The 26,923-nt window shown below is 42.6% G+C and overlaps 1 protein-coding gene across 1 annotated transcript in view; it reads right to left on the bottom strand.

The window, feature by feature from the left end:
- The window catches only part of Itpr2 (inositol 1,4,5-trisphosphate receptor type 2), a 185,142-nt gene that overhangs the window by 83,245 nt on the left and 74,974 nt on the right, over positions 1-26,923 (bottom strand). The window contains exons 20-32 of the mRNA XM_090325301.1: positions 26,689-26,833; positions 24,030-24,180; positions 19,646-19,839; positions 18,623-18,746; positions 15,863-15,920; positions 13,414-13,579; positions 11,304-11,477; positions 8,508-8,597; positions 7,769-7,894; positions 6,732-6,854; positions 5,048-5,248; positions 3,848-4,099; positions 1,090-1,215 (exon numbers count right to left, since the gene is read on the bottom strand). Coding sequence (XP_090181427.1) covers positions 1,090-1,215; positions 3,848-4,099; positions 5,048-5,248; positions 6,732-6,854; positions 7,769-7,894; positions 8,508-8,597; positions 11,304-11,477; positions 13,414-13,579; positions 15,863-15,920; positions 18,623-18,746; positions 19,646-19,839; positions 24,030-24,180; positions 26,689-26,833 — 1,930 coding nt within the window. The remainder of the gene's footprint in view (positions 1-1,089; positions 1,216-3,847; positions 4,100-5,047; positions 5,249-6,731; positions 6,855-7,768; positions 7,895-8,507; positions 8,598-11,303; positions 11,478-13,413; positions 13,580-15,862; positions 15,921-18,622; positions 18,747-19,645; positions 19,840-24,029; positions 24,181-26,688; positions 26,834-26,923) is intronic.

Here is a 26,923-nt window from a genome sequence, read left to right as displayed (position 1 = left end):
GGACATAGAAAGACTTGGAAAAAAATTATATTAAGTGAAGTAAGCCAGACCCAAAAGAACATAGGCTCAATGGTTTCCCTCATTTGTAATAATTAGTACACATCTAGGACTCTCCTAGCAGAGGATTACAATAGGGTAAAACCTAGATACATAAGGCCATATAAGATGAGACTAAATGAAAGGATCTCCAGGATATGAAAACAAGAGCTTTATATTGTGTGATTATTGTTCTTAATGTACTATGTGATTTTTCTTCTCTTTTGTTGCCCTTTGGTTAACCTCATATTGTTACAGTATCTGACTTGGTTAACTGGCATATTGTATATACGTTTATTTGTTTATTTGAAACAGGAAAGGGAAGGGGAAAACAAGATAATTAGGAGGGGGTGGGAAGAAGGAAATGGGGACAAAAACATGAGAATGGGTATCTTGAGTATCTGGGATTATAGATGTGAGCCACCAGGTCACACAAGGATGTGAAATTTTCTCATGGATATCATAAGCCTGTCAGAATCCACCATACTTGTAGTCTGCAGGTATAGTCTCTCTTAGAAAATCAGAGTGTGCTAATGATCAAAAGTCAGCTAGTACCATCTAAGTAAAAAATTATCTTTCAGGAAAGGTCTTCTCACATTAGTTGTAAGAAGGTAGACAGATGCTATGGCTCATATCTATCATCCTAGCTACTCAGAAGGCTTGAAATCTGAGGATGATAGTTCAAAGCCAGCCTGAAGCACTTATTTCCAATGAACCACCAAAAAGCTACAAGGGGAAGTACGGTTCAAGTGGTAAAGTACCAGCCTTGAGCAAAAAAGCCCAGGGAGAGTTTGAGACACTGAGTTCAAACCCCAGTCCTAGCATATCATAATCGTAATCATAATTATTATTATTTGCTGTGATATATACTATATTAGGTAGTTTGTTTTTATCAACTCATTAACTCTCACAATCTTATAAAACTCACAAACAAGTTGATGAATGAAACGGATTGGGTCAAAAGGTTACCTTGCAAATTTTTACCCAGATGTTTGATGTTGAATCAAAAGACATGTACAGTAACACCATTAAAGCAAGAGGCCTACTCCTTACCCTGGCCATATCCACCAGAAAGTTCTCAAAGAGTTTCCAGATGTGGTTGCTGGTATAGATTTCCTTCATTTCCACCTCTGTGTCCACATAGCAGTGATTCACGAAGTTCACATACGCAATCTTCACCTGCGCAAAGGCAAATGCAGAAGACATGTCATTTTCTCCATCAGTTATTGTCAAGCGGCAGTTATGAAAGGGTCCATAAGACACATTCATTTCTACTTTTTGCTTGCTGGGATGGTGCTATACCACCTGAACCACGCCTCCAGCCCCTCTGAGTGTATTTGGTATCTACTCAAAAAGCATTTTTACTTCCCCTAGACGAAGTGAACTGTAATCCAGCAATAGATTGGCTCAGGCCCAAACGTTGGTGTAAGAAGGAGCAGTTAGTTCAAAGCAAATCTATTATCTTTGAGACACTAGGCATAAAAAAACAGGAAAGATCTAAGATCAATGAATAGCAAAAAAATCATTGTAATCATGTCAGGGGTTCATGGAGTCCAGGTTAGAATCCTAAGGGACAGAGAACCAGATTTCACACCTCAGGGAGACCCAGGGTCTGAGTGCTCTAAAACAATAATCAACAGTGGAGGTGGAACAGTGGCTCAGGTGGGAGAGCACCTTGAGTGAAAAAGTTACGGACAACACTCAGACCCTAAGTCCAAGCTCCAGGACTGACACAAAAAAGAAAAAACTAAACAAAATAATATCAAGAGCAGGGCATATATCCACCCATATATACCCATAGGGTAAGGAGATAGTTGAGCCAGTCAGAGTCACATCAAGGGTTATACATCACTCTCTATACAGATCTATCTGTCTGTCTGTCTATCTATCTATCATGTATCTACTTATCCATTCATACCAATCCATTTATCATTATGCGTCATCCATCCATCCATCATCCATCTCTCTGTCCATCTATCCATCTATCTATCATCCATCTATCTCTCCAATTGTCTAACATCCGCCATCTGAGTCCATCTGTCCATCATCCATCTATCTGTGCATCTACCTGTATATGTTTACCATCCAACTGTCTGTCCATCTGTGCATTTCTTTATCTTCCATCCGTCTATCACCCATCTACCTATCCATCTATCATTCATCTATCCATTTATCATCATCTATTTGTCCATGATCTATCATCTGTCTATCTGCATATCACCCATCTACCTATCCATCCATCATCCATCTATCCACCTACCTGCTCATCTAATTCTCTATCACATATCTGACTGGATCTGTCTATCTTTATCCATCTATCTGCCTATCATCTATTTATCATCCATCTATGTGTCTAACTGCTCATCTGTCTATCACACATCTGCCCATGAGTCCATCTATCAGTTTTATCATCAATCTGATGATCGACCTGTCAACCTATGCTCCTATGTACCAAAGACTCTCTGTAATTTATATATGCCATATGATTATAATTTTTTTTTGCCAGTCCTGGGCTTGAGCTCAGGGCCTGAGCACTGTCCTTGGACTTTCTCAAGGCTAGAGCTCTACCACTTGAGCCTCAGCACCACTTCCGGCTTTTTTCTATGTATGTGGTACCGAGGAATCGAACCCGGGTCTTCATGCATGCTAGGCAAACACTTTAACCACTAGGCCAAACTCCCGGCCCCTGATTATAATTTTGAACCCCGCAAAAGTCCTACCAGGTACATATTACATTTGACTATAAAATTATGGAAACTGAAGACTGGAGAAGTATCCACTTGAGCAAGTCACAAGATTAGGACAACAAGAATCTGAGATTCTGACTCATTCTTGTTCTCCATCAGAAACCTACTCATTAAGTGTCAGCTTTTGTTTGGGCAATATAAAAAGAAAAATAACAGAAAAGTCATCCATGACTCTCCCAGTCTACAATCTTGAGAGAAAATGTGAGACCAAAGACATCTGTTAACTAAGAAAATTCACTGTCAGGCACCCATGGCTCATGCTTATAATCCTAGCTGCTCAGGAGACTGATGTCTGAAAAATCAATTTGAAGCCAGCCCAGATGGGAAAGTTCATGACACACTGATCTTCAGTGAAGCAGTAAAAAGCCAGAAGAGAAGCTATGGCTCAAGTACTAGAATGTGAGTATTGAACAAAAAAAGGTAAAGGGACAGTGCCCAGGTCCTGAGCGCCTGGACCCTGAGTTAAAGCTTCAATATCACCACATAAACAGATCAACGAATGTGTATATATACACATATATTATACCTATGCATGCATATATATATACATAAATGTCTGCATACACTTGTACATGCGAAAACACGCATGTGTGTGCACATATACATGTGTGCACATATGCATACATACATGTGTGTGGTGTGTCCACGTATCCCAAACTATATGTGTGTATATAGGTGCGTACATATATATATGAATATGTGGATACACATGTGTTTATTTATATATACACATATTAGTAGATTACATGTGTTTATATATACATGCTTACAATTATAAATGTATATATTTATATTTATGACTGTTTTTATGATATGTGTGTATGTATGTATATATACATAACTAAGTCTATATGCAAATATGCACGTGTGCATATTTATACACGCATAGATAGGTATATGCATGTATGCGCACCATTTATACATATATATGTATATTGCGTGGGTTGCATGTGTAATTTACATGTGTAAGTGCACGGATGCGCGCGCAGCCAAGCCCCAGCGGAGCGCGCATGCGCGAGCGCCCCCTCCTCCCCCCTCCCGGCGGCGCGCATGCGCAGGCTCACCTCCGGGATGCAGTCCTCGTGCGTGACCACCCTCACGATGTCGTCCAGCGGCAGCAGCGAGTTGCACTTGATCTCCGTGTAGACGTTCTTGCCCTCGGTGCAGGCAGCCAGCAGCTCCACTAGGGTGACGTGGTAAGCCAGGGGACCGTTCTCGTCCCCCCGGGCCCTCTCAGAGCACATCATGTGGAGAAGGATCGGGAAGGACGCTCGGTCGTTGTAGAAGATTAGCACGTCCTCGCCGCCATTGATGAGCTGAAAGGACGAAGCCAGTGCGCATGCCCGCCGCGCATGCCCGCTGCCCGTCCCCAGACCCGCCCACCCGCACAGGCAGGAGCGCTGTGCTATGTCTGTATGGACATCTCCTTCTTGACGAGGTGTCCAGGGCGGGGGCCGCATTCGATCACGGGCTTTCCACCCCGCCAATCCACCTCTCCAGATCCGCCCTGACGGGAGGGCCCCTCTCACCCACCCTCCCTCTACTCAAGCATGTCTATGTAGGAACCAAAGCAAGATGGTGGAGCGACCAGACTCGTGTGCCAAGTGATCAGGTTTTCCAACGCTATGTGTTTTCTCTCTCTCTCTGTCCTCCCTTTCCCCCCCACTGAAGGAAGATCTGGGAGGGAAAACCTTTCCCAACTTATTCCCTCCCTCCCTTCCTTCTTCCCTTTCTTCCCTTCTTTCTTTCTTTCTTTTCTTTCTTTCTTTCTTTTTGCCAGTCCTGGGTCTTGAACTCAGGACCTGAGCACTGTCCTTGGGTTTTCTCAAGGCTAGAGCTCTACTCCTTGAGCCACAGCACCACTTGCAGCTTTCTCTATGCATATGGTACCAAGGAATCGAACCCAGGGCTTCATGCATGCTAGGCAAGCACTCTACCACTAGGCCAAACTCCCTGCTTCCTTTTTATCTCTAAATATCTCTAAATTAAAGTAAAATCCATAACTAAGTATACCATTTACAAAACACGGAGACTCATATTTTTTTTTTTGCCAGTCCTGGGTCTTGAACTCAGGGCCTGAGCACTGTCCTTTCTTTTGCTCAAGGCTAGCACTCTACCACTTTGAACCACAGCCATCACTTCCAGCTTTTTCTATGTATGTGGTACTGAGGAATCGAGCCCAGGGCTTCATGCATGCAAGGCCAGCATTCTACCACTAGGCCCCTGCTCCCAGCCGAAGACAGGGTTTCCTCGTGGGGGCGTACCTCGGTCATGACCATGTCCTGGCACTTCTTCACATACTTCCCGTCGGCTTTGACGATGGTTTGCAGGAAACGCAGGTACTGCACGTGGCGGCCGTGGGTCTCGATGGAGCGTACAAAGTGCTGCACCACGCGCTCGCTGATGTCGCTGCACAGGTGGTAGTTGTTCATGAAGATATGCCTCATGGTTTCCGCTTCTAGAAGCTACACAGACGAGAGAGCAGAGCCTCGGTGTTCATGGCCAGCTTTCTGGCTTCCAGAGCTCACACTCCCACCCGCCCTGGCTTAGGATGGAAGCAGATGGGGGATTGTTCTGTACAGATTCTAGCAAAGGCAACGAGATCGTGGACTTTTCAGTGACATTTAACTCGCAAAGGAATCTCACATTGGAACCGAGAGTTGTTTTCTGTTTCCTGCCAGTCCATGGGGCTTGAACTCGAGGCCTAGACACCATCCCTGAGCCCCTTTGGCTCAAGATTAGTGCTCTACTCCGTGAGCCACAGCACCACTTTTGGCTTTTTCTGTGATTTAATTGAAGATAGCAGTCTCATGGACCTTCATGCCCCTAGCTGGCTTCGAACTGTGATCCTCACGTCTGCCTCCTGAGTTCAGTTGTTAGGATGACAGGTGTAAGCCACCGGCACTCAGCTAAGTTTTGTTTTGTTTTTTTTTTTTACTCAAGAGTGGTACTCTACCACTTGAGCCATGGCTCCATTTCCAGCTGGGTTTTTTTGCTGGCTAATTTGAAATAAGAGTCCCCCAGACTTTTCTGCCCTGGATGGCTTCAAACCATGATCCTCAGATCTCAGCCTCCTGAGATTACAGGGGTGAGCCACCAGCGCACAAATCAAGTGAATTCTTTTATATGAAGCCAGCATGAATTTATCTGTGCAGGTCTTCTACCAAATGCCCTAAGATCATTAACTATTCAAAGAAATCGAGCTCATAAAGGAGTTTCGTTGGAGAAAAGAAATGTTGAGAACAGAGTTCCTCAGATTAATTTAATCCTCTATTATTCAGAGTTAGTTCTTCCTGAAGAATTAAACACGCTGAACAAAACCTTCTTAACCCAAAACTTGACTTTCTCATATTTATCCTTGGTATTTTCACCTAACTTTTGCTTCTACCAAAACTTTTTCCTAATATTATCTAGGAAAAAAAAATATGAAACTTTTTTTTTTTGCCAGGCCTGAGATTTGAACTCAGGGCTTTATCCCTGAGCTTCTTTTGCTCAAGACAAGCCCTCTACCATTTGAGCCGTGAGCCACCAGCATCTGGCTAAAAATGAAAGTTTTACATACAGAGTTTTTTCAAGTTATTGTGAAAGTTTAAAAAGTCATCTATTTCAGGGACAGAATCTCTGTATGGCAAAAATAAACACTCAAATAAACCAGCCATCTGCTGCTACTAAACCCAGCTACTCAGAAGGCTGAGATCTGAGGATCACAGTTCAAAGCCAGGTACAGGCAGAAAAGTCTGTGAGGCTCTCATCTTCCTTAAACCATCAGAAAACCAGAAGTGGTACTTTGGCTCAAAGTGGTAGAGCACCAGCCTTGAGCTGAAGAGCTCAGGGACAGCGCCCAGGCCCAGACTTCAAACCCCATGACTGACCAAAACAAAACTATTCAGTAATCCTAAAATGAATGTACCATTTATTAGCACAAAGATCAGTCACTCCTATACTTACGCCTGGTGTTAAAAACAAATTCAGATGTTTGTGAAGGAGAGCTTGATTTTGTGGGTTCCCTCGACAGAAATTCTGCAGGAACGTGTGGGCCAGAGTCATTACTTCTGTCATTTTCTCATCGTTCTGAAAATCAGAAAGTAGTGTACAATACAGTCACAAAGCCAGGTCCAAGTAGTATAAATAAAAGCAGGTCCCCACAAGTGCTGTTTCTCTTCATTATTCTTCATCTCCTGCTTAGCCTCTGTGTCTCTCCTCTCTGTGTTCTAGATCTTTCTCAGATTGTCATTTTTTTCTCATATATTTGTTCTGCTCCCCCACCCCTTTCTCGCAGTTCTTACTGACAATTTCCTCCAACATTTATTCCTCCCCATCTCTCTCCCTCCTGACACTTTCTGTTGGTTCCTTCTCCTGCCCTGCCCCTCTCCTCTATGTCCGTCCTTCCTTCCTTTCTTTCTCCCTTCCTTCCTTCCCTCCTTCTTTCTTTCTTTCTTTTTTGTTTTTTATTTTGGGCCAGTCCTGGGCTTGAACTCAGGGCCTGAGCACTGTCCTTGGCCTTGTCTCAAAACTAGAGCTCTACCACTTGAGCCACAGCAACATTTCCAGTTTTTGAGTAGTTAACTGGAGATAAGAGTCTCACAGGGACTTTACTACCATAATCCTCAGATCTCAACCTCCTGAGTAGCTAGGACGACAGGCATGAATCATCAGTGCCTGGCTAGAAATCTCTTATTTTTAATCCCATCTTTTTTACTGGTCCTAGGGCTTCAACTCAGGGCATAATACTCCCGCTGGACTTAGCTTTCTCAAGGTAGGTGCTCTACCACTTGAGCCAAAGTTCCACTTCCAGCTCTTTGGTGGTTCATTAGATAAAGAATCTCACAAGCCAGCCCAGGCTGGCTTTGAACTGCAATCCTCACATCTTAGCACTTAGTAGTGCAGGCACAAGCCACCAGTGCCCAGCAGAAAAAAAAAAAAAAAACAAACCTTGTTTTACACCTAAAACTCACATAGTAAAGCCAGAAGTAACAAGAACAAACCTTTTCATAAGGTATCTGTAAAAGATCCAGCACCACAGAATGAGCACCCATATTTTTCAGGAGTCGTTGATTCTGGTTGCGACATTTTTTATTCTGTACACAGAGCTTGCTCAGCCGGATCAAAATCTTTAAAAAGAAATAAAGTATTACTTATAATCAACAGAAATACCTTATAAAAGTTATTGTTATCATATATATATCATATATATCATATATATTGTTTTGTTTAGTTTTATTTATTTATTGTGGGTCATGGAGTTCTTTCTGGGCATTGTCCCTGAGCTCTTCAGCTCAAGGCTACCTCCCTACCCTTGAGCCAAGCCCCACTTCCGATTTTCTAGAGGTTAACTGGAGATAAAAGTCTCAGGTCCTTTTGTGCCCAGGCTGGTTTTGAACCTGGATCCTCAGATTTCAGCCTCCTGAGTAGCTGGGATTACAGGAGTGAGCCATCGAGCCGGGTTGCTGTCATTTTGTTTATTGGTGCCCATAATGAAGCTTTGAACTCAACGATTCACTCTCTTGCTTGGCTTTTTATCCAGGGTAGTGCTTACCACATGAACCACACCTCCAATTCTGGCTTTTTGCTCATTCACTGGAGATAAGAAGCTCAGGAATTTCCTACTGAAATGGAATCCTCGTATCTCACTCTGGTAAGCAGCAGCTTAGGAGTGAGTGTGAGCTCACTATACAAACTGGGTTTCAGGTTAATATGACCTATGTCTAAAAACACTTGGCTGACCTCTTTCACAATCCGGTAGTTATTGCTTTTATTGCTGTCAATCTGAGGCGCCTTCAATCCATCCTGCACAGGGCTTAGAATGTTTGATTCCTAAAACAAACACAAACAAGCAAGATGAAGCCATCTGCATCTTCATAACCAATTTATTTTGTCCCAAACTGAACATCCACTCTGCAGCCATCTGACCATACATTATTTCTCAGCTTTTTTGTTCAATTTGTTTTATATTTTTCTTTTTGGGTCAGTTGTGAGGCTTGAACTCGGGGCCTAAATGTACTGTCTGAACTCTTGTGCTCAAGGCTAGTACTCAACCACTTGATCCACAGTACCACTTCCACCGTTTTCTGAGTAGTATATTACAGATAAGAGTCTCACGGACATTTCTGCCCAGGCTGGCTTTGAACCGTGATCCTCAGATCTCAGCCTCCTGATCCAGCTTCAATTTGTGTTTGATCAACTCGCTGGTTCCTTGACTTGAGTAAACCTTATCAATGACTGTGATCTAATAAAAGTTAAACTGCAACATTAATGACTCTCCCAATCACTGATAAGTTACATTCAAAAGTTCTACATAGGGCTATTATTAAATATATGTAACGTTCAGAAAAATAGGCTGATTTTATACAGTATAGAAGAAAAACTCCAGAGCAACGAAAGACATAATTTCATTTTCAAGAATAAACTATAAAGAAAGAAAGAAAAAGAAAATTTAAAAAAAGAGCCTAATGTAACCAATGAGCACAGAGAGAAAATAAAGAATAATTTAATCCAAAGATTCCTGGCAGATCACCAGGACTCTTGACATTTGCCAAGAGTCATGACTTGAGGTCAAGCAAGTATACTTAGAGCTATGGAAATGAAGAGGAAAATGAAAACTTAAATAAACAACCATATTTCAAGTGACTAGATCCATAAAGCTTATTTGCTATGCCAGAAAGATCCAAATATTTCATTATAATCATCTTTCTTGACGCATCAAAATGAAACTCAAGTCAGAGGCTAGTGGCTCACACCTGTCCACCCAGCTACTCAGGAGGCTGAAATCTGAGGATCATGGTTCAAAGCTAGCCTGGACAAGAAAGTCAGTAAGACTCTTCTTTTCAATGCATCAGTAAAAAGCTGGAAGTGGAGCTGTGGCTCGAGTGGTAGAGCCCCAGCCTTGGGTGGAAGAGGGATAGCCCCAAGGCTGTGAGTTCAAGTCGTGGCATTGGTCCACACATGCGTGCGTACACACACACACACACACACACACACACACACACAGAGGAAAAATTGTACTTAATATGATTACAAAATGAAATATCCTAAAATGCCTCACCAAAGCAAGTGAAGTCTCTTCTAGGTTAAATACAGTCTCTTCTAGGTTACAGATAGTTACAAAGAATGTAAATTCAGGGTTGGGAACGTGGCTTAGTGGTAGAGTGCTTGCCTAGCATGCATGAAGCCCTGGGTTCAATTCCTCAGTGCCACATACACAGAAAAAGCCAGAAGTAGTGCTGTGGCTCAAGTTGGTAGAGTGCTAGTCTTGAGCAAAAGGGCTCAAGGACAGTGCCTGGGCCCCTAGTTCAAGCCCCAGGGCTGGCAAAAAGAAAAAAAAAAGTAAATTCATAAAAACAACGTAGTAACCCCTCCTCCCAAAATGCCCCCAATAAAGATTGCCTAAGAAACTCTGCAAGAATAACATCAAACTTCAAATTACCTTTCTACTACAAAATGAAACAGAAACCTATTCTCAGTACATTTCTGCGCTCATAGAAAATGTAAGATATATCTTCTGATCTCCTCACAGTAAAAGAAAAATGTAGCCAGGAACCAGAATTGAGTCAGCTATTCCCCACAAGAACCCAGGTTAAAACATCTCTGAAAGCCAATGCCAGTACTTGTTCTGCAACTCTGGATGCTTAAGTCAGAGCAAGTGTCAGGTTTGGGGAGCCTGCGTTAAGACAGTGGGAGGGGAAGGGAGCCTTGTGAGCCCAGACTAGTAGCGCCCCCTGGTGACAGACTGAGGGTACTACAATCACTCTACGAAAATAGTCCTTAATGCCAACTAATCCATGACTGAGGTCACAGGCTCATACCAGTAACCCCAGCTACTCAGGAAGCCCGAAACTGAGGATTGAGGTTCAAAGCCAGCCTCGGCAAATAAGTCCTTGGCAACTCTTATCTCCAGTTAATAAGCCAAAAGCCAGAAACAGAGCTGTGGCTCCATTAGTAGAGCGCCAGCCTTGAGAGAAAATGCCAAGCAAGAACTCAAGGTTCTAGCAGAGCGTCGGTGGCTCACGCCTGCCATCTTAGCTACTGAGGAAGCTGAGATCTGAAGATCAACGTTCAAAGTCAACTCAGGCAGGAAAGTCCATGACACTCTCATCTCCATGGAGCTGTGGCTCAAGTGGTAGAGCGCCAGCTTGAAGGGAGAAAAAGCAAAGCGAGATTATGAGACCCTGAATTTAAGCCCCAGGACTAGTGCACACACATACGTGCACACACACACACGTTCAGTAGGTGAAGGAAATCACAAATAAGACATGCGCAACGGGAGATGTGCATGAAGTCTAAATAAATTACATATTGAACACAAAACCACAGTTATGCAAAGCAAGAAACGGAAAAGTAGCATCCTCTAGGAATCCACTCATCTTAGCAAACTTTTCTACAATGAGGTAGAGTGCTAGCCTTGAGTGAAAGAGTTCAGGGACAGTGCCCCGGCTCTGGGTTCAAGACCCACAAGTGATCAAAAACTGTTTTAAAAAGCTCCCATGGCCATTTTATGGTGTGACATTATTCAGAGGAACCAACCTCGCTCGGCTCTTCACCGCCCTTGCGTGGGTTTTCGTTTCCTTCTCCGTTCTCATAGCTGCTACATTTCTCCACCCACAGCTCCGACTTCTCCACGGTCAGTCGAAGTTGATCCAAATCCACCTTGATCTGTTTGTAGTTATCCACGTCTTGATTGGATACCAGTAGCTGCACCTGGGTGCGAAAGAATGCCATTTTGAGGTGTGCAGGGATGGGGGATTGAACTCAGGACAGCACATGCTCAGTTCCTGCACCTCTGCTTCCAAGCTCTATATTGGTCAATGAAAGAGAAGAGGCTTGTGGATGTCGATTCCTGCCATAGGCTAACTTGGAATTTCAGTTCTTACATCTTATAACCTTGCATCCTGATCCTCGGCTCTCAGCCTCCTGAGTAGCTGGGATGACAGACATAAGCCACCGGCACCCAACTTCTGAACACAAGATTTAGATTCTGAATATATCCTACAAATCCCTCTTTTCCTTCTAAAATCTTTAGCCTTTCAGTGTTTTGTAGTTGCTTAAAGAGTAATTCTACAATGTTTATAAATATCCTATATAGAAATGCTGGCGGGGATGTGGAGAAAGAGGAATCCTACTGCACTGCTGGGGGGATTGTAAACTAGTTCAGCCACTCTGGAAAGCAGTGTGGAGGTTTCTTAAAGAACTGAAAATAGACCTTCCCTATGATCCCGCCATACCACTTCTGGGCATCTACCCTGAACAGCATAACCCAAGATATGATAAGGACACCTGCTCAGCCATGTTCATCTCTGCACTATTCACAATAGCCAGGCGATGGAAACAACCCAGATGCCCTACTGCAGATGAATGGATTCAGAAAATGTGGTATATATACACAATATAATTCTACATAGCCAATAGACAAGATAAAATAATGGCATTCGCAGGGAAGTGGATGAATCTAGAGCGAATCATGCTGAGAGAGATAAGTCAAGACCAAAGAAACAAAAGGCTCATGGTATCCGGAATATGTGGCTATTAGATCCAAACAGCACAAGCGTGATGACTCTATATTTGGGTACTCAATTCTATGGACATGGTATTGGAAATATAAACACAACTACATAGACATAAAAATCTATGATGGGATATACACTCTATATACATAATGTTACATAGATCAATGTGTATCTATGTCATACAAACTCTCAGCTTAATTTGAATTATGTTCTTAAATTTATGTGCCACTGATAGCATATAGAGATCTCCGTCTTGAATACTTATATGTTAAACTTGACATTTGAAATATGTAAAAAATCAATGTTAATAAAATATTTTAATAAAAAAATATATGTCTGTGTGTACATATATATATATGACATGAAAACTCACCTGGACAAATCTGTGAACTCTAATTACTATTTTATTGTTTACTATATTTATTACCTATTATTTATTTAAACCACATTTATTGTTATTATTATTATTACTATTACTATTATATTCTTCCTATTAGTGTATGCCCTCTAGAGCTGGGGGCTTGAACTCCTGGGTTTCCCAATCTTCCTTAGCCTTTACTCTTTCTTTTTCTCTTTCTTTCTTTTTTGCCAGTCCTGGGGCTTGAACTCAGGGCCTGGGCGGTGTCCCTAAGCTCCTTTTGCTCAAGGCTAGCACTCTACCACTGGAGCCACAGCTCCACTTCTGGCTTTTTCTGTGTATGTGGTACCAAGGAATCGAACCCAGAGCTTCACGCATGCTAAGCAAACACTCTACCACTAAGCCCCACTCCCAGCTCTTGCTTAGCTTTTTCATTGAAGGCTGGCACTTTACCACTTGAGCCACGGTTTCATATCTGGCTTTTTGCTGGTTCACTAGAGTCTCACAGACTTTTCTCCCCTGGGCTGGCTTTGAACTGCGATCCTCAAATCTTAGCTTCCTGAGTAGCTGGGATTACAGGCATAGGTCCACACACACACATACACACACACACACACACACACACACAATATGTGTCCCTAGCCTGATTAAGCCTGCAGTTGTGCCTATGGGCCCATTGGGGGGAATCTTCTACATATTATCCATTTTTTTTTGGCAGTATTGGCTAGACAAGCTTTCTACTATTGATCCGCCCTTCCTGGCCTGCGCTTACCTGTTTAAATGCCTGCAAAACTTCCGCTCTCTGACTGAAGTGTTTGAACAGGAGCTGCAGCGCCCCCGACAGCAAGGGAGGATAATCATGCATGATAAGGTGAATCAGAACCCGCAAAAATGTCCTCCCTCCTTCATCATCCAGCTGGACCGGGTTCTTTTCCTTCCTAGAAAGAAATGGAGCCCGAGTCACAAAGGGACTGACAAGCGATGACATTTTTCAATCCTATAATTGATAACCCCAAGCTGGGTGCCCAGTGCTTCCCGCCTGTCAACCCTGCTACTCAAGAGGCTGAGATCTGAAGATCGTGATTCAAATCCAGCCTGGGCAGAAAAGTCTGTGAAACTCTGATCTCCAATGAACCAGCTAAAAGCTATACATGGTGCTGTGGCTGAAAGTGGTAGAGCACCAGTCTTGTGAAAAAGAGCTCAGGGGTAGCACTCAGGCCTTGAGTTCAAGTCCTAGGAATGGCATTAAAAAAAAAAACCAACCACATACACAACAACTAAACAAAAACCTAAATCTTCACTGAGATGAAAACCCTTTTGTTGCCGTTGTCTCTTTAACTCTTTTTTCCTTCTAGCTGAAACAGGTTCTTCTCTAGCTAATACAGACTGGCTCTGAACTCTAAATCCTTGTGCCTCTGCTTCCTAAATTTTAGAATGACAGGAATGTACCACAATGCCCAACCCAGTTCTCTTCATATGTTTCTCTTTCCATTCTTTCTCTTTATTTTCTTTTTTCTCCCTTTGCTTTTTTTTTTGTTTTGGAGGGGAAGGGGGAATTTCTGGATTTGAATCTCAGACCTTACACTCAATACACTTGTTTCCCTGGCTGACACCACTCTACCACCTGAGCCATGCATCCAGTCCAGGTTTTTGCTGATTCTTTTTGGAGGACATTTCTGCCCTGATTGACTTCAAAACTTCTATCCTCAGGTCTCCTGAGCTACCAGTATTTGTCTAGTTCCCTGAATTCGTAGAAGAAGAAGAAGAAGAAGAAGAAGAAGAAGAAGAAGAAGAAGAAGAAGAAGAAGAAGAAGAAGAAGAAGAAGAAGAAGAAGAAGCAGAAGAAGAAGCAGCAGCAGCAGCAGCAGCAGCAGCAGAAGAAGAAGAAGAAGAAGAAGAAGAGGAGGAGGAAGAGGAAGGAGAAGAAGAAGGGGGGGTAGGAGGAGGAGGAGGAGGAAAAGGAAGAGATAGACTTGGGTTGTTTTGTTTCATTTTAGCTTCTTATGTCATTTGCAGTGTTTTGGGGTTTTTTTAAGAGTCGTATAATATCAATACTATCAATATTTTTTTTGCCAGTCCTGGGGCTTGAACTCAAGGCCTGGATGTTATCCTTGAGCTTTCTCAAGGCTAGAGCTCTACCAGTTGAGCCACAGCACCACTTCTGGCTTTTTCTGTGTATGTGGCACTGAGGAATCAAACCCAGGGTTTCATGCATGCTAGGCAAGCACTCTACCACTAGGCAACACTCCCAGATTCTCAATACCTTTAGCTTAGAGATTTTCCTTTGGAATTTTGATCTTATTTGCTTTAACCATGGATGTTTTCAATCAGCAGGGAAAGAGCTGTATTTTCCCACAAGCAAAGTTAACAATAACACTAAAAAAAATGTTCATTTCTTATCTCCAATACCTAAGATTGAGGATGTAATATTTTATAAGACACAATAAAAATTTCTATCTGAGGGGTAAAGGATATTATATCAGAGAGTTAAAAGATATTATTTAGGCCAGGAGTTTGGCCTAGTGGTAGAGTGCCTGCCTAGCATGCATGAAGACTGGGGTTCAATTCCTCGGTACCCCATACATAGAAAAAACTGGAAGTGGTGCTGTGGCTCAAGTGGTAGAACTCTAGCCTTAAGAAAGCCAAGGACAGTGCCCAAGCCATGAGTTCAAGCCCCAGGATTGGCAAAAAAAAGAGAGAGAGAGAGAGAGAGAGATTATTTAATGGTTCTCAATATCCTGGATAAAGTTCAAAACACATCTCTTCTTTATATCTCTTCTTTATTTTTTGGGGGGAGGCGTGGGGGAAGGAAAGCTGGGGCTTGAACTCAGGATCTGACCACTGTCATTTATATTATTCTTAGATTATTCAAAGCTGGTGCTTTATCACTTTAGTCACAACTCCATTTCTTGGTTTTTGGGTGGTTTATTGGGAGGTAAGATTCTCAGGGACTTTTCTGCCTGGCTTGACTTTGAACCTTGATCCTCGGATCCCAGCTTCCTGAGTAGCTGGAATTACAGGCGTGAGCCACACCTTTATGACCTGACTTAAAGAAAAGTAATGCTTTCTCTTCTGGAATATATTAAAAGCATTACTGCAGCAGAAATTACATGAACCACGATAGCGGAGCTAAAAATAAATAAATGCAGAAAGGTGGGGGTAGTTAGTTATCTGGAAGATTGTAGAAAGAATCTCATTCACCAGTGAGAGAGAGACTGTACCTGCCAGCAAACATTGTTTCAGCTTGGGCTGCAATTTCATCAATGTCAGGAACAATAGCTGCAAAGATCAAGGGTGAAATCAAGGTTTTATCATCATCAGAAACCCCAGTGTTCACCTGAATATTACCTTACCCAAAAACACTTCTGACCAGACATCTAAAATCCTAACTACTCAGGGGGCTGAGATATGAAGACTCATGGTTTAAAGCCAGGCTGGATTATTAAAAAAAAAAAAAAGCCTATGAAACTCTTATTTCCGGTTAACCAGCAAAATGCTGGATGGGAGAATGATTCAAATGGTAGAGCACCTGCCATACTCAAACATATAAATTAGAAGGCATCACTAAAAAAGTGTCACTTATAAAGATTGCACAACTATATATATATTTAATACAGAAAATAAATGTTTATATAAGCATACATTTGTAGACATATATACACACATATAACTTAAAGTAGTGATCCCTTGGAAAGGAACGGTTTTGTGTTGATGGTATCGGGATTTGAACTCGGGGCCTTGCATTTCCTAGGCAGGTGCTCTGCTGCTTGAGCCATGTCTCCAGTCCTTTTGTTATGGCTGACATTTCATATAAGGTCTTGTGCTTTTTCTCCTGGGCTGGCCATATACCACAATCCTCCTATGTCCATTTCCCATGGAGCTGGGAGTACAGGAGTGCATGCCTATCCAGAGAATAAATCCTTTTTTTTTTTTAATTGTGACAGTCCTGGGGTTTGAACTCAGGGCCTAGGCACTGTCCCTGAGCTTTTGTGCTAGAGTTCTACCACTTGAGCCACAACTCACTTAACAACTCCAATTAACAGTTAGTTAATTAGAGATAAGAGTCTTACAAACTTCCCTGCCTGGAACTGGCTTAAAACTGTGATCCTCACAATCCAGATGCCCTACTGCAGACGAATGGATACAGAAAATGTGGTATATATACACAATGGAATTCTACATAGCCAACAGACAAGATAAAATAATGGCATTCGCAGGGAAGTGGATGAATCTAGAGCGAATCATGTTGAGTGAGACAAGTCAAAACCTAAGGAACAAAAAGCGCATGGTATCCTTAATATGTGGCTATTAAATCCAAAGAGTACAAGAGCGAGGACTCAATAACTGCATACCCAAAGCTATGGACATGGTAATGGAAATATAAATATAACTATATAGACATAAAAACCTATGACTCTATAGACATAATGTTTTACTTCATAAATTAATATGTTTCTATGACATATAAACCCTCAGCCTAATTGTGATTAAGTTCTAAATACTAAGTCCCAGTGATTGTAAATAGAGATTCCTTCCTTGAACACTTGTTTGTTAAACTTGTCATTTAAAATATGATGTAAAAATCAATGTTAATAAATTCCTTAATTAAAAAAAAACTGTGATCCTCAGATCTCTGCCTCCTGAGTAGCCAAGATTATAGTCAAGAGCCACCAGTGCCTGGCTTCAGAAGAATAAATTCTTAAAGAATCCAAATATACACACATACATAATGAGCCCTGTTGATGTACAATTTCCAAACAATATGCTCTTTTAACCTCAGCTTATGACTTCTAACATGCTATCTTTTCTCTAGAGTAGGGTGGATTTTCTAGGTGAACTGATTACAATTCATTTTTTTAATTACTATTATTAAGTACTAGTACAAAGAGGTTTCAATTGCACAAGTCAGATTATGAGAACAATGCATCTTAATCAATATGGCTTACTTCCAACATTATAATTCTATCGTTTAAAAATATACAATAGTCATATCTCATCTCCAAAAGCATAAAATGAAGAAAAGGGAAAAAAGCAAAATATATAACAACAACAAAAAAAAAAAAAGCTGGGTGCTGATGGCTTATGCCTGTCATCCTAGCTACTCAAGAGGCTGAAATCTGAGGAATGTGGTTCAAATCCAGCCTAAGGCAGGAAAGCCTGTGAGACTCTTATCTCCAATATAACACCAGAATACCAGAAGTGGTGCTGTGGCTCAAAGGGTAGAGAACTAGCCTTGAGTGCAAAAATTCTGGGACAGCACCCAGGCCCTGAGTTCAAATTCCATGATCATCAACAACAGAAGTAGGTCTCCCCCAGAAACAGATTCTACAAGGAAAGCAGTGTGGTCCATTAGAGAGCAAGGGTTTTGTGAAGTGCTCCGAGCCCATCCTTTCCTGATGCTTGGAGCTCATGTTTCCAGGAATTTGGCATCCGAAAGTCAGTAATTTACAAAATTTCTGTCCATGTCACCACTCACAATAGATTTCTGGGTCTGCCCTGTCCTTCCTGGAAAGAGAGCTTCCAGGTTCCCGGCTTCTGGGAAGCTGAATGATAGCCCTGCTGGAAAATGCCAGAAAACACTTCTCGTTCCAGCAAGCTGATCTCAGTTCGTGGGGAAGGCAGGGAGAAGGCTAATGATGACAGCATGGTGACAAAACACCATATCTTTAACTACCCATGTATAGTCACTGAATCACTGCCGCTCAGCTGACCAAAGGACAAAAGCAGTGTCTCAGCTCCTGCCTTTAATCCTAGCTAAAATCAGGAGGCTGAGATTGGGGATTGAGGCTCAAAGCCATACTTGGGCAAGAAAATCCATAAGAGTCTTTTCTCCCACAAACTACCAAAAAGCCAGAAGTGACACTGTGGTTCAATTGGTAGGGCACCAACCCTGAGTTAAAAAAAAAAAACCTCAGGGACAGTGCCCAGGCCTTGAGTTCAAGCCCCATGAACCAACCCAAAATAAACAAAGAAAAAGATACCTGATGACAATGAATTGTGTGGCGAGCCATTGGCTGACGTGTCTGCATTGTTCTCACCAAACTCCTTCTTATAAATGGACAGCATGTAGGAGATTCTATAATCCAGCCTCACGCTCAAGATGAACTGTAAGAAATGTCCCAAAGAACAATGTTTATAACTCCCAGACCTAGAATTCGAGATAAGATTGCTCTTAGCCAAGCTCTGGTAACACACACCTATAACTCCAGTAGAGGCTGAGATCTGAGGATCTCAATCTGGGCAGAAAAGCCTAGAAGACACTTTTACCTGCAATGATCCAGCAAACAGGCACAAGTGGATGTGTGGCTCAAGTGATAGAGCAACAGCCTTGAGTGAAAAAGCTCAAGGACAGCACTCAGGCCATGAGTTCAAGCCCCAGTGGTCCCCACACACCACCACCACCAAAAATGGGAGGGAAACTTATTAAATGATTATTTTAGGGTCTGGGACACAGGGTTGAGAGACTTGCCAGCATTTCTCCAGATTCAGCTTTTGAAGTCCTACAGGGAACCTGGGAAACCTTCTATGATAGTAAATCTAATTAATTGTATGATAAATATATGGAACCTTCCAGCATAGCTGATGTACTTTATCATAGCTCAGTCTAAATTTAATTAGGAGGAAAGACTTAGGAAAAAGAAAAAAAGCTGGGTGGAGTGTCTGATGTCTGTAATCCTAGCTACTCAGGAGGCTGAGATCTGAGGACTGTGGTTCAAAGCCAGTCCAGGCACTCAAGTCCATGAGATTCTTATCTCCAATTAATCACAAGAAAACCAAAAGTGGCACTGTGGCTCAAGGGTAGGGGGGTAGCCTTGAGCTGAAGAGCTCAGGGACAGCGCCCAGGCCTAGAGTCCAAACCCCACAACCACAAACTAGGCCGGAGGCATAGCCTAGCGGTAGAGTGCTTGCCTAGCATGCACGAAGCCCCGGGTTCGATTCCTTAGTTCGACAGTGTCCACGGACAGTGGCCAGGCCTGTCCCACAGGTGTCCCGCGGTGACAAACCTGCAGAATCTCGATGATCTTCAGCTTGGTGTCCATGACGGTCACGTCCTCGGGCTCCGCGGGGCTCACCTGCTTGGTGGGCAGCAGGCCGGGCTGGATGTCGGGGACACTGGCCGGGAAGATGGAGCCCCTGCTCAGCACCATCTGGGTCATCATCTCCCCCACGCCGTGGATGGTTCTCATGACGTTGTTTCCTGAGCGAGGGACACACTGGAGGTCAGCTGTGTGCGTGGAGGGGGGGGAGACCCTCACACTGAGGGCCTGCCCGGAAATGGAGCCACGCTCAGCTGCTTCTTCCCATAATTCCCTGGGCTTCCGGGCAAATGACCTTCCCATAATGCCCTGGGCTCACACTCAGATGCTTCTTCCCATAATGCCCTGGGCTCACGCTCAGTTGTTTCTTCCCATAATTCCCTGGGCTTCTGGGCAAATGACCTTCCCATAATGCTCTGGGCTCACGCTCAGATGCTTCTTCCCACAATGCCCTGAGTTTCCACTCAAATAACCTTCCCATCATGCCGGAGCTCTCACTCAAATGTTTATTCCCATAATTCCCTGGGCTTCCAGGCAAATGACCTTCCCATAATGCCCTGGGCTCACACTCAAATGCTTCTTCCCATAATTCCCTGGGTTGTCCCTCAAATGATTCTTCTTCCCATAATGCTCCAGGTTCCACTCAAGTGCTTCTACTTCCCATAGTGCCTTGGGCTCCTGCTCAATTGCTTCTTCCCATCATGCCCTGTGTTCTCTTTAAGTTGCTTCTTCCCATAATGCTCTGTGTTCTCTCTGAATTGATCCTTCCCACAATGCCCCAGGGTCCTACATCATGCCTGTCCAATCAGATCCACCTCCATACTCCTGAGTGGCCAATCAGATCCAACTCCCTCTCATGAATGGCCAATCAGATTCGACTCCAAACTCATGAATGGCCAATCAGGCCACTTCCACGCTGGTGCTGTGAGACAGGGCAACCAGTGAAAGAAGCCATCAAGGCACATCCACAGTGCAACCAGTGCGGCCTGCTTTACCCTACCCCACCATTCTTTATCTAGTAGACAAATGGATCTGGATCCTAGATCTGAGGCTGGGAGTTTGAAGCCACACCAGGAAGGAAAGTGTGGGAGACTCTTAACTCCAATTAACTAGCAAAAAGCCAGAAGTGGGGGTGTGGCTTAAGTGGTAGAACACCAGCCTTGAGTGAAAAAGCTAAGGGCGTCTCAGAGCCTCAGTACCAGCATAAGAAGGAAAGGGAAAGGGAAACAGAAGAGAAAGGGAGAAATGAAGAGGAGAGGGAAAGAAAGGGGAGAGGGAAAGACAGAAAGAAGAAGGAAGGAAGGAAGCAAGGAAGGAAGGAAGGAAGGGAGGAAGGAAGGAAAAGAGAAAAGAAGGGAAGGAGGGAAGGACAGAAGGAGGGAGGGAGGGAGGGAGGGAGGGAGAAAAGAACCAGGTGGGTCAAGATTGCAGTTTCCATTAGTAATAAACACGATTGTATTTGTGCATTACGAAAAAGTGACAGACATTTAACTCATGACCCTTTCTAGAGGTGAAAACAGTAAAAAAAAAAAAAAAAAAAGGCTTGAGTCCTACTAAGATAGTCTATTTAAGAATAGATTTTCTCACCAAGTGCCAATGGTTCACGCCTGTAATCCTCGCTACTCAGGAAGCTGAAATCTGAGGACTGCAGTTCGAAACCAGTCCAGGCAGAAAAGTATACGAGAACCTTTATCTCCAATAAACTACTCAGAAAAAGCTGGAAGGGGTCCTGTGGCTCAAGTGGTAGAGCGTTAGCCTTGACACTAAGAGGCTCAGCAACAGTTCAAGGCCCAGGACTGGCAAAAATAATAATAATTTTCTCATAACTATAACCCCTCTGTATATCACCTTTATAAAAACACAAAAAATTCAATTAAAACGAAATAAAATAACAAAATAGACCTAGATTTTCTCTAATCCAGACAAATTAACTGGGGGCATTTATCCTGAGGCCCTAAAAAACTTTTATTACATTACAACTTGCAATCCATTTTTTCAATGGGCTAAGAAAAAGCAAAACACATTTAAAAAATAATAATAATAATGTCCTTGTTTGGACAGAGTTGTTGTAAGCAAGGACTTGAGACAGTCTCTCTGTTGGCTCTGGGTCCTGCCGTGGATGGTTCTGGAAGAATCCCAGGAGTGGTCTCTTTCCCGCCCCTCCCCACCACTGGCTTTTCTAGCTTACCAGCACATCTGGCTGTTGATGGTGATTTTAAGCCCCTGACGTTCAACCAGGACATGGATCTAATTCTTATGGGACTCTTTCGCACTGCTGGAGTACAACATCCTCTTTTGTTATTATGACTCCCCCAAAATCCAACAGAAAGAAATCCATAACACCCACACTGTCTGCCTCTTCATTTATATTTACACACACACATACATTCGCACCACACAAAAGAATCATTGCCTCCAAATGATTTTTACAAAGAAAGCCCACACCATTCTGTGCCCCCCAAATAGAATAGATCCTGTCACCGAGACAGTAAAACCTGAGGGATCAGGAGTGTGGCTTAGTGGAAGAGTGCTTGCATGGCATGCATGAAGATCCAGGTTCGATTCCATGGTACCACAAACAGAGAAAAGCAAGAAATGGTGCTGTGGCTCATGTGGGGAATGCATTCCAGCTGTACCACAGTGCCATGCATGGAAACTAAAAGATGCTCTATTTTCTGGAGTTGCTTGATAATAGGAACTATTCCATCTGGAGAAACACAAATGACACACTATATAAATCATAGGCGTGCCTGGCTTCTTTACTGTGTGTGTGTGTGTGTGTGTTGGTTCTGGAACTTGAACTCAGGACATGGGAGATTTCTCGGTGCTGGTGCTTTACCACTTTATGTTGACTCATTGGAGATAAAGAGTCTCATGGTCTTTCCAGCCCAGGCTGGCTTTGAACCTTGATCCTCAGATCTCAGCCTCCTGATTGGCTAGAATTACAGGTGTGAGCCACCAACATGTGGTTTTTACAAAGTTTCTGTTACTATTGAAATATCTCAAAAAGAAATCTTAATAAGTCTTTTCTCAACCCTAACTACTTAGGGTTCAAACCAATTAGACTTCAAGTGTCTTAGAAAAAAAAATTAAATGTTATATGGGACACAAGTGGCTCAGTTTAGGAGGCTGAGCTCTGAGAACTGAGGTTCAAAGTCAGCCTGATCAAGACAGTCCATGAGACGCTTATCTCCAATTAACTAGCAAAAAGCCAGAGGTTGAGCTCTGTGCCTCAAGTGGCAGAGCACCAAACAGGAGCAAAAGAAAAAAGCCAAACAAAAGCTAGACCCTGAGTTCAAGGTCCAAGTAATGACATACACACACACACACAGAAAGATATGGATAAGTAATTTTTTCTTTTTTGTTTTCTTTTTTGTCAGTTCTGGGGCTTGAACTCAGGACCTGGGCACTGTCCTTGGGCTTTTTTAAGGCTAGAGCTCTGAAACTTGAGTCACAGCACCACTTTGGGCTTTTTCTATGCATATGGTAGCGAGGAACTGAACCTGGGTCTTCATGCATGCTAGGCAAGCACTCTACCACTAGGCCACACTCCCAGCCCAAGGACAATTTTTAAAATATATAATATTTGCAAAGCATATCTCACACATCCAATTTATCAGCCAGTGAGTGCATTTGCTTTGAAGACCACACATAACAACAAAGAACATTGCTTGACAGGACTTTTTCTTTCCAACTCAAAAGACGAATTATACTAATGAATGGTCCCTAGGGATGGAAGCCATGGAGAGAAAATGATAACCGTGAGTAGTAAGAGCAAATCAACATCACAACACAGTCTGCTGAGACATGAACAAAGTTGCTTAAAACATTTCTGGGCCAGGAGTTTGGTCTAGAGTACTTTCCTAGCATACATGAAGCCCGGGGTTTGATTTCTTGATAACCACATACAAAGAAAAAGCCAGAAGTGGTACTGTGGCTCAAGTGGTAGAGTGCTAGCTTTGAGAAAGCTCAAGAACAGTTCCCAGAGCCCACGTTCCACAAGTTCAAGCCCTGGGACTGGGAAAAAAAAAAAAAATATATATATATATATATATATATTCTTAATGGATCACCTCTAGGGCAGACATGAAAAACATTCTTTGCCAGGGGCTGGTGGCTCACACCTGTAATCCCTAACGACTCCAGAGGCTGTAATCTGTAGGATCACAGTTCAAAGCCAACCTGGATAGGAAAGTCCATGTGAAGCAAACTTGTAAATCCACTCAGTCCTGGCTGGGTCACAATGCACAGATCTGAGGAATTATACCATAACAGCCATTTTTCTCTGTAGATTTGACTGGTAGACCCCCTGCTATTTACTAACAAAACTACATTTCTTAAGAGCCCTTACCTCCATCTTGGAATTTGCTTAATCTTTCAAAATACGACGATATTGGGACTTGGACAATGTCTAGAATGGCCAAGAGTGTTCTCGTGAGCCTTAACAACTCGCTAAAGCTGTAAAATCCGAAGTATATCAGGTTCCGAGCCAAATGAACCACCTGCATATGAGAAATGAAATAGAAAATAGCATTAAAAGAAATTCATATTAGTTCAGATATTTCTCAACTTTGTCTGTCGGTGTGTGTGTGTGTGTGTGTGTGTGTGTGTGTGTGTGTGTGTATACTGGAAGATCTTGATTTTTTTTTGGGGGGGGAGCAGTCCTGGGGCTTGAACTCAAGGCTTGGGCACTGTCCTTGAGCTTTCTCAAGGCTAGCACTCTACTACTTGGGCCACAGCACCACTTTTGGCTTTTTCTGTATATGTGGTACTGAGGAATTGAAGCCAGAGTTTTGTGCATGTTAGGCAAGCATTCTACCACTAGGCCACACTCCCAGCCCTTCACTTACCATTTTGTTGTTGTTATTGTTGTTGTTGGCCTGTAATAATGCCTGAACTCAGCCTGGGGACTGTCCTTAAGCTTGTTTTTCACACAACTGGTGTTCTACCACTTGAGCGGCAGCTCATTTCTGGCAGTTCTGGTAGTTAACTGGAGATAAGAGTCTCCTGATACCAGGCACTGGTGGCTCACACCTGCAATCCGAGCTACTGAGATCTGAACGTTACAGTTCAAAGCCAGCCTTGGCTGGAAAGTCCAGGGGACTCTTATCTCCAGTGAACTACCAGAAAGGGGAAAAGAAAAAAAAAAAAAAAACAGTAGTGACACTGTGGCTCAAAATGGTAGAGCACTAGTTTTGTGCCCTGGCCCTGAGTTCAAGCCCCAAGACCAACAAAAGAGTCTTATGGATTTTCCTGCTCCAGCTGGCTTTGAACCACAATCCTCAGATCTCAGCCTTCTGAATAGCTAGAATGACAGGCATGAGCCACCAGCACTTGGCTTATCAGCCTTTTTTTTTTTTATTATTGGCAGAGGAAATACCTTTTATCAGGCAAGAAAATTCTTTAAAAAAAAAAAAAAAAAAAAAAAAACTCATGGCCGGGAGTTTGGCCTAGTGGTTAAAGTGCTTACCTAGCATGCACGAAGACCCGGGTTCGATTCCTTGGTACCACATATATAGAAAAAAAGCTGGAAGTGGTGCTGAGGCTCAAGTGGTAGAGCTCTAGCCTTGAGAAAGTCCAAGGACAGTGCTCAGGCCCTGAGCCCAAGCCCAGGACTGGCAAAAAAAAAAAAAAAAAAAAAAAAAAAAAAAAAAAAACCTCATTGGATTTAGGCAAGACTAACTCAGGAGATGTTGAGTACTGGAAGGTAGATAAGTTGACATTAGAATTATGTGCCTTTGGATTATGTATTAACTCATTTAAATCAGTAGGACACTGCTTCATAATTCATTCATATAGGTAGCTTTACTTTGGCTCTCAAGTACAAGTTTCACTTTTTTGGTTTTCTACCCCAAAAGACAACTGAAGGTATTTCCAGTGAGTTAAATGAAGTTACCATCTGTGAATATGGGGGAAAAAAATATCCCAAAGTATAAAAACTTTGCTCATGCCTTGTAATGCCAGCTACTCAGGAGGCTGAGATCTGAGGATTGCAGTTCAAAGCCAGTCCAGGCACCAAAGTCTAGGAGACTCTTATCTCTAATGAAAACCAAAAGTGGCACTGTGGCTTACAGTAGTAGAGCCCTAGCCCTCAGCTGAAGAGCTCAGAGACACAGCCTAGGCCAGAATTCAAACCCCATGACCAACCAAAAAGTAAATAAATGAAAAAATAAACTTTGGCCACCTACTCAGCTATGTTTATGTCTGCACTATGCACAATATCCAGGTGATGGAAACAATCCAGATGCCCTGCTGCAGATAAATGGATATAGAAAATGTGGTATATATACACAATGGAATGCTACATAGCCAACAGACAAGATAAAATAATGGCATTCGCAGGGAAGTGGATGACTCTAGAGCGAATCGTGTTGAGTGAGACAAGACCAAAGAAACAAAAGGCACATGGTATCCTTAATATGTGGCTATTAGATCCAAACAGTACAAGAGAGAGGACTCAATATTTGCATGCCCAATGCTATGGGCATGGTATTGGAAATATAAACACAACTACATAGGCAAAAAACTTAGGACTCTATAGGCATAATGTTTTATTACATAGATTAATATGTATCTATGACATACAAACCCTCAGCCTAATTTTAATTACATTTTAAAATCTAAATTCCCTTCTTGAATGCTTGCTTCTTAAACACATCATTTGAAATATGATGTAAAAATCAAGGTTAATAAAAAAAATAAACTTTATCAACTGTAACAAAGCTTACATAAACAAAACAAAAATAAATGCTCAGGCAGGGAGTTTGGCCTAGTGGTAGAGTGCTTGCCTAGCATACAAAAGCCCTGGGTTCGATGCCTCAGTACCACATACACAAAAAAAGCTGGAAGTGGTGCTGTGGCTCAAGTGGTAGAGCTCTCGTCTTGAGAAAGCCCAAGGACAGAGTTTAGGCCCTGAGAAAAAGCCCTCGGACTGGCCAAAAATAAATAAATAGATAGATAGATAGATAGATAGATAGATAGATAGATAGATAGATAAATAAATAAAATACCTCAAAGGTGAGTTTGTTTTTCTCCTTATCCCCAAAAGGAAAAGGTTGACTGACAACTTCTTTCAAATATTCCTCAACAAATTCCATCGTTAAAGCAAATTTCCTCTTCATGTCGTTTCTGGAAGAGTCTGTTATGGAATCATACCTGGGGAGAGAAACAATAAATTATTATTACACACTTGGCCTTTACAGGAAATGTAATTTGGTGTGGTTACTTATACCTGTCATCAAAGCA

This window comes from Megascapheus bottae, chromosome 37 (genome assembly GCF_031878675.1).
Source record: "Megascapheus bottae isolate mThoBot1 chromosome 37, mThoBot2.hap1, whole genome shotgun sequence".
Lineage (NCBI taxonomy): Eukaryota > Metazoa > Chordata > Mammalia > Rodentia > Geomyidae > Megascapheus > Megascapheus bottae.
The sequence above is the reverse complement of the archived record's forward strand: the minus strand, read 5'-3'. Positions and strand labels throughout refer to the sequence as shown.